The sequence below is a fragment of the Pan paniscus genome, chromosome 2 (assembly GCF_029289425.2).
Source record: "Pan paniscus chromosome 2, NHGRI_mPanPan1-v2.0_pri, whole genome shotgun sequence".
In the NCBI taxonomy this organism is placed as follows: domain Eukaryota; kingdom Metazoa; phylum Chordata; class Mammalia; order Primates; family Hominidae; genus Pan; species Pan paniscus.
This window is the reverse complement of record NC_085926.1, coordinates 106,406,624-106,419,645: the sequence shown is the minus strand read 5'-3', so window position 1 is coordinate 106,419,645 and position 13,022 is coordinate 106,406,624. Positions and strand designations below refer to the sequence as shown.

Sequence of the window (13,022 nt, the reverse complement as noted above, 5' to 3'; positions counted from 1 at the left end):
ATATGTTTGTTTTTATGCTAATACCATGCTGTTTTGATTGCTGTAGTTTGTAGCATATTTTGAAATTAGGTAATGTGATTCTTCCAGCTTTGTTTCTAATGTCTTGGCTATTTGAGGTCTTTTGTGGTTCCATATAAATTTTAGGAATTTTTCCTAGTTCTGTAAAAAATGCCATTGGAATTTTAAAAGGGTTTGCACTGAATCTGTAGATAACTTTGGGGACTATGGACTTTTAACCAAAAATATCCTGTGTTCTTCCAATTCATGAACACAAGATATTTTTGCATTTGTTTGTGTCTTCAATTTCTTTTATCAATGTTTTATAGTTTTCAACATGCAGCTCTTTTACCTCCTTGGTAAGATTTATTCTTATCTATTTTATTTTAATTTTTGATGCTATTATGAATTGACTTCTTTTTTGGATAGTCCATTGTTAGTATATAGAAATGTTACTAATTTTTTATGTTGATTTTTTTATCCTGCAACTTTACAAGTGTGTTAATTCTATTTTTTTTGGTGGTTTTTAGGGTTTTCTACATGAGATACTTTAACTTCTTTGTTTCTAATTTGAATGACTTTTGTTTCCTCTTTTTGCTAATTACTCTGGCTAGGACTTTCAGTACTATATTGAAAAAAATTATTGAGAGTGAGCATTCTTGTCTTGTTCCTGACCTTAGAGGAAAAGCTTTCAGTTTTTCACCGTTAAGTATGATGTTAGCTGTGGGCTTGTCATATATGGCCTTTATTATGTTGCAGTACTTTCCTTCTATACCTACATTGTTGAGAATTTTTATGATGGATGAATGGATGGATGTTAAATCTTGTCAAATATAAAGATATTTATATCATCTTGATGAATTGACCCATTTTTCATTAGGTAATAACTTTCTTTATCTCTTGTTACAGTTTTTGACTTATATATATTTTATCTGATGTAACTATAGGTATCCCTGCTCTTTTTCAATTTCCATTTACATAGAATACCTTTTTCCATTTCTCACTTTCAACCTGTGTATGTTCTCAAAGCTAAAGTATGTCTCCTGTTGGCAGCATATAGTTGGGTTTGGTTTTTCTATTCAGCCACTCTGTCTTTTGATTGGTGAACTTATTTCATTTATATTTAAAGTAATTATTAATAGATACAGACTTACTGCCATTTTGTTAATTGTTTTACAACTTTTTAAAAAAATTGTTTCTTTCTGTCTTCCTTTGTGATGTGATAATATTTTGTAATGCTAGGTATTCCTTTCTCTTTATCTTCTGAATACTTACTAGAAGTTTTTTCTTTGTAGTTACCATGAGGCTTACATAAAACATCTTGTAGTTATATGTTTATCTTAAGCTGACAACATCTTATTTTAAGCTGGCAATAGTTTAACTTCAACTACATATAAAAACTCTTAATTTTAACTTATCTTGTCCCCACATTTTATGTTATTTATGTCACAATTTATTATTTTTTAGTATTGTATATCTATTAATCAGGTATTATAGCTATAGTTTTTTAAAATAATTTTGTACATTAACTAATTTTAGAGTTAAAGGTGATTTATGCACCATTATTACAGTATTATTCTGAATTTGACTATATTCTTTTCAGTGAGTTTTACATTTTTATATATTTTTGTGTGGTTAGTTAGCATCCTTTTGTTTCAACTTGAAGAACACCCTTTAGCATTTCTTGTAAGGCAAGTAGTGACGATAAACTCCCACAGCTTTTATTTGTGTGGCAGTCTGTTATCTCTCCATTTCTGAAAGGCAGCCTTGCTGGATACAGTATTTCTGGTTGGTGGTTTTTAGTTTTTTTTTTTCTTTTAGCACTTTGATTATATCACACCACTCTCTTCTAGTCTGCAAGGTTTTTGCTGAGAAATCTGCTCATAGTCTCATGAGGGTTTCATTATATGTGACAAGTTACTTTTGTTTTGCTGCATTCAAAATTCTCTCTTTGACTTTTGAGAATTTCATTATAATGTGCATTGGTGAAGATCTCTTTATATTTGATCTACTTGGGGTTCTTTGGGCTTAATGAATCTAGTTGTTCGTTTTCCTCTCCAGATTTAAAAGCTTTCTGTCATTGTTTCTTTAAATAAGCTTTCTGTTTCTCTTTCTCTGCTCCTTCTGTAACTCCCATAATGTGTATATTGGTAAGCTTGCCGATGTCCTACAAGTGCTGTAGGCATTCTTCATTCTTTTCATTTGTTTTTCATTTTTGTTCCTCTAAATGAGTAATTTCAAGTGACCTGTCTTTGAGCTCACTGATTCTTCCCCTTGATTGCATTTATACTTTCCATGGAATTTTTCAGTCCAGCCATTTTGTTCTTCAATTCCAGAATTTCTATGTGGTTCTTTTTTATGGTTTTTATTTCCTTGTTGAACTTCCCCTTTTGTTCATGTATTATTTTTCTCACTTTGTTTTGTTGTTCTCTTGTAGCTCACTAAACTTTTTTTTAAGATCATTGTTTTGAATTCTTTGTCAGCAATTCATAGATCTCCATTTAGGTTGGATTTTTAGGGATTTATTTCATTCTTTTTATTCTTTTGTGTGTTCCTGATTCTTCATGTTTATTATAGCTTTGCATAAATGTCTGTACATTTGAAGAAACAGCATCCCCCCTCCTCCATGTTTATGGACTGGCTTTGACTGGGCAAAATCTTCACCAGACATCTTGGCTAGAGATTTTAGGACTTTGTTGCTAACCGCTCCAGGTGTCCAGTTTGTTTGTGTATTTGTTTCAGAAGCCTGTAATTTCTTGCTTTCTCCAGTTGTTACTTTGTAGATCTCCATTTTTTTAGGGATGGTTACTGGTGCTTTGTTTTGTTCCTTTGGTGGTGTCATTTTTTTGATTATTCATGATCCTTGTGGCCTTACATTAGTGTTTGTGCATTTGAAGTAGTACATCTTTTGGTCTTTATAGGCTGGCTTCAACAGGAAAACCTCTTCAGCAGTAAGCTTGGTCAGAGATTCTTGGCAGCCCAGCTGGCATTGTCCACTGGCAGGAATGCTGCTGGAGTCTTGGGGCATGATGGCCTGGTGGTAGTTTCAGTGCACATTCAGGCCCAGTTCCTGGGTCCATGAAGATTAGCCTGGAGGCTGTATACACTAGATCTTAGATCCACATGGGCAGGCCTTGGTGTCTAAGTCCATGGTAGTGGACTTAGTGAGGGTATGTCTGGATTCTGGGGCCATGAGAATCAGTCTGTGGTTAGGATCTACTGGAACACCCTTGTTGACTGGGTTCATGGGGATAGGTCTGGGGCCTGGGTCTGTGGGGACTGGACTGATTATTGGGATGGTCCTAGAGTCTGGGTCATTGGGGGTAGGCTTGCAGTCTGCGGCTGCATGTCTGGACTGGCACTGGGGCAGGCCTGGAACCTGAGGTTGTAAGGGTCATCCTGGAGTCTGGAGCTGTGGGGGTTTATTCTTTTCTCAATTCACTAGTTTTTTTTCCCCAGTATTTCTAATAACCTGCTTAATTTTTCCACTGAGTATTTGATTTCAACTGCTATATTTTTTAGTTTTAGACATTTTATTTGGTCTTCTTTCAAATCTGTGTATCCTTTTATCATAGTGGTTCATTGTTTCTAAAGTTCTTTCCTTTATACCTTTAATAATTTTTAACATAATTATTTGATAGTCTCCATCAGATAGTTCAATTATCTGAAAATCTTGGGGGTTTCATCAAACTGTTTATTATATGTGCTCAACTTCATTTTCCTATATGTGTTTTGTAACTTTGGATTGTAAGCCCTCTTCAGGGGGCCTTATGTAGGAGAACTTCTGGTGCTTGGGTTTAAGGTATTTTTTTTTTTTCAGTGTAATTTTGTATTTTCCTACCCCAAGGTTTGAAAAGGTATTTATTATCAGTAAAAAAATCACTGTGCTAATTTCTTGGATATTTGTGTATCATTCAGGCAGTATAATTTAGACCTTAAATACTTCAGTGGTACTGGATCATTAAAAAAAAATCTGAAGCAGGATTTGTCTTCATTCACACCAAATCAGATGTGCTTTAATTTGATATCTCTCTTTGCTGGCAGGTGGATTTTTCAGTCCTCCTTTTTATTAAGGGTAAGATTCTTTGAAGGTTTCTGCCTTGCCTTTTTATCCATGTGAATATGAAAATACAAACTCTTACAATACCAAGACTTGTTTCCTCCTTCCATAAAGATGGCCAAGCTATGCATGCATTCACTTATTGTTCAAGTTTTTGGTGCCTTCTATATGTCTTACTCTCTTTAGGTTCAGCTCTCATTCAAAGAATGTTTGTGGTAGGAACATTTTTAGGATATCTAGTCCATAATTCTGCTAACCCCAGATATCCCTTGGAGAGTTTTTGCCAGAATCAAGTGAAAGTCCAGATATAAAAGTGCTTTGAAGACTAATAAGAATTTTTTATGACTCCTAAAAATATGTGTTTATTGAGGATCTTAATTTGGGAACTAATTCTCCTATAGTCAGGGCTAACTTGCTTTTCTTTTTTCTTTCTTGATTTAGGGATGCACTTATTTTGATCCAATGGAACATAAGAGCTTTCATGGCTGTGAAGAACTGGCCCTGGATGAGGCTCTTCTTCAAGATCAAGCCTCTTGTTAAATCTTCAGAAGTAGGAGAAGAAATAGCTGGACTGAAGGAAGAGTGTGCACAATTACAGAAAGCCTTGGAGAAATCAGAGTTTCAGAGGGAGGAACTGAAAGCAAAGCAAGTATCCCTCACTCAGGAAAAAAATGACCTGATTCTTCAGCTTCAGGCTGTGAGTAGCCCCACCATTTGTTCTTTAAATCAAGTTTTTATTAGACTCCCTTGTTAAGCAGGCAGTGTTGACACGGAAACAAAAAAATAGATGCATGTGGTTTTCAAACACCAAACGATTTTATAAAACCAAAGACAATGAAAACAAAGAGATACCCTGTTTCATAGTGAAATGATTTAATTGGCAAGATGTCTTTTAAAAAGGGACAAATTATCAGATGGGTTTTTACTGTATAATAGCACATCATGGAGGCCAGGAAGCTCTGGGTCTTAATTTAAAGTTTGTATGTAGCCCATGACCCATTAGCAAATCAGCAGACAGGATTTTAGTAGGTCCCAAGAAAAGCTTGACTGAGATCTTCAGGAATGCTGCAGTGTGCTTCTAGTCGGATATCCTGATTTTGGTCTCCCTGCTTCCCCTTCCTGGGTCCAAATCAACATTACTAATGAGCTTTTTTTTTTAATTAATTAATTAATTTATTTTATTATTATTATACTTTAAGTTTTAGGGTACATGTGCACAATGTGCAGGTTAGTTACATATGTATACATGTGCCATGCTGGTGTGCTGCACCCATTAACTCATCATTTAGCATTAGGTATATCTCCTAATGCTATCCCTCCCCCCTCCCGCCACCCCACAACCGTCCCCAGAGTGTGATGTTCCCCTTCCTGTGTCCATGTGTTCTCATTGTTCAATGAGCTGAGTTTTTAAAACAGTTCTTAACCTTGGCTTTGTATCAAATTTATTTGTGAAACATTAAAAAAAATAAAAATAAAGATGCCTAGACTCCACTCTCAGATATTTTGATTAAGCAGACTCTGTGTGGGTCCAAATAATCTCTATGGGTGACTCTGATATCCAGTCCAGATTAAGAACCATTGTCTTTAAAAAAGCATCATGTCGCTTCATGGGTGAGCAACCCTCAGATCATATAATACATACATTTTTAGACTCCAAACACCTGGTTTTGGCATTCAAGCCTCTGTCTACAGTATGATGCTAACGTATCATTACTCACTCTCTTTCATGTTACTCCTCCCTAGCCCTCGGACTACTGTGATCCTGAAACAGCCCAAAGGGCCAGGATGAAATTTTAACCACCTTTATAATACTTTACTTAGCACAGCGTTAAGTTGAAAAATGCTGTGTTCAAATATAATTTATCTTGCTTTTTAAACAAGAAACAACAGTTTTTCTTATTTTTAAACTCTACTAAAAACAGAGAAAATTTAGTGCTTTCAGACTGACACAAGTTATTCTTTTATTATTATTACTTTTTAATATTTTGGAGCTGTATTATCTACCAGCATGCCAACAGGCTGTATTTTATGTAAGACTTTACACCCAAACCCCCATTTCTGATACATATTTAACATAGCAGTGATTCTACAACTTCAGTGTATACAGTCTTACCTGGTATGCTTGTTAAAAATACAAATTCCTGGGCCCCATTTCAAAGCTACTGTAAGAAACTGTAAGAATCACAATTTGTAAAATATTTTGGCTTAGGGAATAGGTAACTTTGGTTGAGACCTGGCCTCCCAGTTTCTATCATTCTTCCTACTGATGGAAAGTAGCCGGTGCTACCTGGGGTGATGCAGGAGATAGAAATGGACCCAGCTTGTGTAGGGCATGGTAGACAAAAGCTTGATATGCATGTCAAAGATCATTGTAGGGAGCATGGGAAACACATGGAAGCAAACTCTAGAGCAAACCCAAGAAGGCTGAGATGAGTTCAGATTGTAACTGTGATTAAGAAGTTGACAGAGCTATCATTATATATTATTATATATAATATCTATTTATGATTATTTATTTTAAGGGAGAAAGCTAAACACAAAAGAATCCAAAAAAAAAAAAAAAGAAATATTTTGAAATCCTTCTTTGCTTAGTCAAAATTCCAGCAGAACTGAGTGACCCCATTCCAATTAACATTGTGAGTATGTCAGAGAGCTGCCATTGGGGAAAGAATCTTCCTACTGCTAAACTGCTACACCATTGCTCAGCCCCCAAATCCTGCTGTCATGTTTAATGAAGAGATCAATGATGGTCGATTGGACTGTCCTCTTTGTTCAGTGATGGTGACAGGTCTTGTATACAGGCTGAATGGAATGCAGCAAAAACTGTTCTGCTTGTCAACCTGGGGTGAACTAAGATAAAATGTCCCCATTATTTCCCATACATTGGAAGCTTCTCTGATTTGCATTGACCCTTCCTAAATGTCCTGATACTTCTTTCTATTTAGCCCCTGTTCTGGGGTTTTCAGTGAAGTTGTACATTTATTATTCTATACCTCTCTCCATCTGTGCTTCTTTGAGCCCCGTTTGCTGGGTAGGCAGTCATTCTCCAGCCAGGAGCTACTCAGAGGCCAATAGCCTGGATTTTTACCTCCCCCCAGCCCCCGACTCTTGATCTAATTAGCAGACACAAGTTAAGTGAGGCAAATGGATCATTAATATGTTGCCCAAACTGGCATATTATGAAGGATAGGTGAGGTCTCGAGATGGAAGATGAAAATGTATGTAAAGTTATATTACAGCAAGACACGCAACAATTAAGAACTTGCTTATGAAGAAGAGGTTTTATTTAGCCAATAAAGAAGACAAATTAGAGGGGTTTAAAGTTATGAAAGGTGCTCTGTAGTAAAAAGCCCCTTTGCTTTTTACTTGACCCATAACACAGAAACAATGGGTCACCCAGTAAGAGCTGGAGGCAGTGCCTGTGAAAGGATAAATGAAAGAGTACCACATGCTCTTTGTGTAACTCCGTGCTGGCAGAATCATTGAGGCAAAAATTTTAGTTGGAAATAACAGTGAACTGTAGTTAGTGACTTGCAAATAACCTTATGAATTCTAAATTTAGCCTATGAATTTAAAAAATATATGACTCAGCTCAATTTATTAGAAGAGATGTATGTATATTAAACATGTACATCCATGCACTTATAACAGTTATAGTGCAATATTCAGAGGGAACTCTGCTTTCTTAAAAGATGATTTCCTGAGCAGTTATCAACCCCAAACTCTGTGCCTACATGGATATTTCCAGAAGCTGTGGTTTAAGCAGCACACCACTGATTTTTGGAGGCATGCTAGCTCCTTTAGGCCACCAGGATTCTATTAAGTGCTTTAGAAGAAGTAATCTAATCTACTGAATTGGCCTGAGAGATTGAAAGCACCTCCAAACACAAGCAACTTCTCCACTTCTCAGTGATCGGATCAGGGACCTGGGAATATTATTGCAGCTGTTTAGGAAAGGTAGGTGAAAGTGCTGGGCAGAGGGCAGGCAATTATCTCTTTGCTGTGTGTTAAGCAGCATTTTCGCCTAGCTGATAAATTACTTCCAGCTGTTGGCAACAATTTTCTCCTCATCATGGCAGGAGCAAGAGACACTGGCAAATGTTGAAGAGCAGTGCGAGTGGCTGATTAAATCCAAGATCCAGCTGGAGGCCAGAGTAAAGGAGCTGTCGGAGAGGGTGGAGGAAGAAGAGGAGATAAATTCTGAGCTGACTGCCAGGGGGCGGAAACTCGAAGATGAATGTTTTGAGTTGAAGAAAGAAATCGATGATCTGGAAACAATGTTGGTGAAGTCAGAGAAGGAGAAGCGTACTACAGAGCACAAGGTACTTTTTCCATAATGTTAGTTAAGAAGGCCTAGCAGCCAGAATTCCACTCTCAAATCAGGTTTTGGTATCTGACTTGCTTTATTCAAGTTAATTAACACAGTGGCCTGCAACTTTACAGCATTGAGAGTCAGAACTGGCACAAAATACAGAGTCTGATCAACTATGCTGTCCCAATTCAGATTTCCAATTTGAACTTATGGAACCTTATTTAATCTCCCAAATGAAACATTTTCATTTGTTTCAATCCTATTGCATCTGAACTCTGTAATAGAGTAAAATGGTTTCATCGGGCCTGTAAGAACCCTTTTTTTTTTTCTGGAAGGAGAGGGAGCATGGTATGGTTTGCTAAAAGATAATTTGGGATGTGCCTGAGTCCCCAGCTGTGTCATTGATTTGGAGTTTGACCTTGAAGATGTCACTTTAATTCTAGTTAAGGGCTTTCATGTTTTGTTTGTTTTGGCTGAGAGTTTGTTTGAGGGTTTTAACTTGCGCATCTGTGTGTGGATTGAGGACAGTGAGGAGTCCGCATCAAGCCTCTGATACACAATCTCCAAAGTGACACCGTAATTTTGGCAGGCTATTAAATAGCACTCTTATTTTTATTGATTCCCTTTCATAAAAAGCACATGGGCCTGATATAGTCAACTTCCATGTTTGCATGTTTTATCAGCTGGAACCTTTCTTTAACTGCCACTTTCTTGGGATACTGAGGCACAACACAATCAGTACATGCCATGACTCCTCAATAGAAATTGCAATTGCTTTTAGTGTTGTTACTGTTATATAATAATGTGAATTAAATTGGCCATGCAATTTAGTTCATATTAATAATGTTAAATAATCATAAATAATGTTAATTATTTACCCATATTAATGTTTAAACAGAATACTCCATTTCCTCACCATGACAGATAACAGATTATTTTTGTGGGAGAAAAACTAAATGTAGCTTTTGAAAGTGTATCAGAAATTTGGCTAAATACAGCTCTTTGTGACATTGGATACCTCATGCGTAGTTTTGGACGACAGAAGAGAAATGACTCTCAGTGTTATGCCCAACTTTCCAGCAGTGGCTTTAATGAAGCTGTCATCTTCTTCCCACAGGTCAAGAACTTGACTGAGGAAGTAGAGTTTCTAAATGAGGATATCAGCAAACTTAACAGAGCAGCCAAGGTTGTGCAGGAGGCCCATCAGCAGACCCTGGATGACCTGCACATGGAGGAGGAGAAGCTCAGCAGCCTGAGCAAAGCAAATCTGAAGCTGGAACAGCAAGTTGATGAGGTCAGTAACGGTGTATCTGGTTAGTTATCTATCTGTCTACATATATACATAACTCCAGTTTTTACTTCATTAATTTATCTTGACAGTTTCAGAAAAACCTAGTAGCATAGTTTGTTTTCCTGATTATTGAGAATAAAAGGGTTCTTTTTCTTATACACAAAACCATGATAGTATAAGAGAGGTCTCTGCATATAATCTGTCAGTTTTTAAATGCAATTTTCATTCAACCCTGGGCAATGGAAAAAGAACATTAAGATGAATGGTAAAGGGTTATCACTCTAGGTGACTGGCTTTTCCCCATATCTCCCACAGAACCTGGTATTTTGCCCCACAGATATGCTGGTACTCTATTTGACACTAGTGTTGAAGGATTAGTTTTAAAGGCCATGTGTGTTTCCAGTGGTGTGCTGAGATTTATTTATGGTTGAAAGATATGTGAGCCACAAGTTGTGTTCTACCTACACCATTGGAAAATACTTTTAAGATTCTAGAGATGATGCCCCTATTTTGCCTCTAAATGCCCTGTGAAATAAAGCTGTTTCACACCAGTTTCAATGTGTGGGTTCATAATTCTTCCTTTTTCCCACCCCAGCTGACATAGTGTATGCATTTATGCTCACAGTAGTCCCCAAAGTGTAGCCTTTATAAAATTGTTGACAAGAGTGGTTAGGTTTTTTTTTTTTCTTCTTATCTGCTGCTCTTTCTTCCTGCCTCTATATAAATTTCTTCTATTATCTATTCGTTGTGTTACATTTGTTCCTATTTCCAATAATTACATATCTCACAAAGCCTCAGCGTAAGGATTTTTGGGTGTTTATTTGTGTGCTTATATATGCACATCACACACACCTACCCACACCCACACACCCACCCACACACTTATTCTCTCCTGGTGTCTTAGTCCATTCAGGCTGCTATAATAAAATACCACAAACTGGGTGGCAAATAAATAGCAGTTTATTTCCTACAGTTTTGGAGGCTGGGAAGTCCATGATCAAAGTACCAGCAGAGTTGGTGTCTAGTGAGAACTCATTTCCTGGTTTATGGAGGGTGACTTCTCCCTGTGTCCTCACATCACAGAAGGAACAAGGGAGCTCTCCAGGATCTCTTTTATAAGGACTAATTCCATTCATGGGGGCTCTACCTTCATGACCTCATCACTTCCTAAAGGGCCCACCTCCCAACACCATCATACTGGGAATTAGGATTTCAACGTATGAATTTGGAATCCTTTCCAGAATTTCTCCCTCCCTCCCAATTTGAATTTCATCTCTTTGGCTGGTTACAGAGGATATCTTCCATTGTTTTAAAGTAAACATATCAATAAATAAAAAGCCATATTGTGACTGTTATCTAGCTTCCTGGAAAATTAACCTCTATATAATTCCTGGCAATACTAATCCATACAAAACTGGAATGTTCTGATGGGGAACATTTAGTGAGGAACCAGAATATGACATAATGTTATGAACTGGAAGAGGGTACCAAGGTGGTGACGGGGCTTGGAAATCATGACGTGTGAGAATGTGTTTGAATGGGCCAGTGATGCCAAGGGGTTCTTCCAAATTATTAAGGATGATCATGCGGAAACTGATTTGCTTGGTGTTGCTCCAGGGAGCAGAGCTTGTACTTGTGGATAGAATTTACAGGGAATATTTTGGCTTCTTATGAAGAAGCACTCCCAAGTAAATGGACTTATCCACCCGTGAAATGAGCTGCCATGTGAAGAAGTGAGCTTCCTATCATTGGAAAACGATCAATCAAGGGCTCACTGGCCATTTCTTGTTGGTTCCTTCCCTAAGACAGAACTCATATTCTGTTATTTCTAGTTTTCTTCCATCCCTGTGATTTCTGGATTCTTTTGTTAACCTATTGACATATGCAATATTTATTTGGAAATATCTATGTTACTGGGCATCATTTATAGAATTTGTGCTTGTGTCTTTCTTTCTTTTTCCAGAAGGTAAGTGGTTAATGAACACATCTAGTGAAGTATAAACTCTACCTATTTATTTAGCTAAATAATGTTTCCTTTTGTCAGCTTGAGGGTGCCCTTGAGCAGGAGAGAAAAGCGAGAATGAACTGTGAAAGGGAACTGCACAAACTGGAGGGCAATTTAAAGCTGAATCGGGAAAGTATGGAGAACCTGGAAAGCAGCCAGCGACACCTGGCAGAAGAGCTGAGGAAGTAAGCCACTTTTCTGTTGACATGAGATTGTTGGAGACCTTATATTAGAAGGAACAGCTTTCTCATTTCATTTATCCTTAGGACTCCAGGGCCAGATAGCTCAAGACCCAAGGCAAGGATAACAAGCCTAGGAAACAATTTTTTTTTTCTTTACTGGACTTTATTTTATAGTTGTAAAGAGACCAGATGCATAATCTAGAAGGACGTAACAGAAAATATCTGACTAGCAAATGAGAAAGAATGGTGTAAGGTATATGAGATGTAAACTATTGGGAACTTGCAGCTATAAGTCAAAAAAATAAAAATGACACTCTCCTTTTTACTCATGACGAGACCAATGGCATAAAATGTAAAAAAAAAAAAAAAAATTGATCCTGATGTAAAGACTTACATACTCAGATTACTTAAATAATATATGTTTGCCAGACATAACTTAATATTTATATAGGAATTTGGTGAAATAATTTACTATATAAATATTAAACCTTAAAATCTAAAACAAGCCATGAAAATGATGAAAATTAGGGAAACTTTCAATTCATCTGGATTCCTTACACCCCAAAGAACTCAGGGCAACTTGGCTTTCTCAGTTTAGTTCTACTAGTCAGTGACATGGATTTTCTCACCTTCTCCCTTTTGTCATCTTCCTCTGTTTAACTAGACTTTTTTTTTTCTTTTAACCATTAGGGATTTTCAATTTATTTAGATTATACCAAATAAGAGAAGAAAACAGTGAGGATGAAGAGTAAGATGGGTCAGGTTTCCGAGGTGGGTGGATCACGAGGTCAAGAGATCGAGACCATCCTGGGCAACATGGTGAAACCCCATCTCTAATAAAAATACAAAAATTAGCTGGGCGTGGTGGCATGCGCCCATAGTCCCAGCTACTCGGGAGGCTGAGGCAGGAGAATCGCTTGAACCCAGGAGTCGGAGGTTGCAGTGAGCTGAGATCATGCCACTGTACTCCAGCCTGGCGACAGAGCGAGACTCTGTCTCAAAAAAGGCCACATTAAAGATAGTAGTATATCAATGGTTGAGGCCCACAGTGAAAGAGGGAAGAGAGTCCAGTGACCAGCTGTGAGCATCTGGCTTTCTTGTTGGTATATACATATGCTATTATACATGCTCTTGGTGAGGCTTGACTCATATTCTGCTAACAAGTTACTGGGCTT

At 37.3% G+C, this 13,022-nt stretch overlaps 1 protein-coding gene across 1 annotated transcript in view; it reads left to right on the top strand.

Annotated features, from left to right (window-relative positions):
- The window catches only part of MYH15 (myosin heavy chain 15), a 138,154-nt gene that overhangs the window by 66,972 nt on the left and 58,160 nt on the right, over positions 1 to 13,022 (top strand). Inside the window, exons 22-25 of the mRNA XM_034957056.3 lie at positions 4,499 to 4,754; positions 8,137 to 8,379; positions 9,487 to 9,663; positions 11,705 to 11,850. Of these exons, the coding sequence (XP_034812947.2) occupies positions 4,499 to 4,754; positions 8,137 to 8,379; positions 9,487 to 9,663; positions 11,705 to 11,850 (822 nt within the window). The remainder of the gene's footprint in view (positions 1 to 4,498; positions 4,755 to 8,136; positions 8,380 to 9,486; positions 9,664 to 11,704; positions 11,851 to 13,022) is intronic.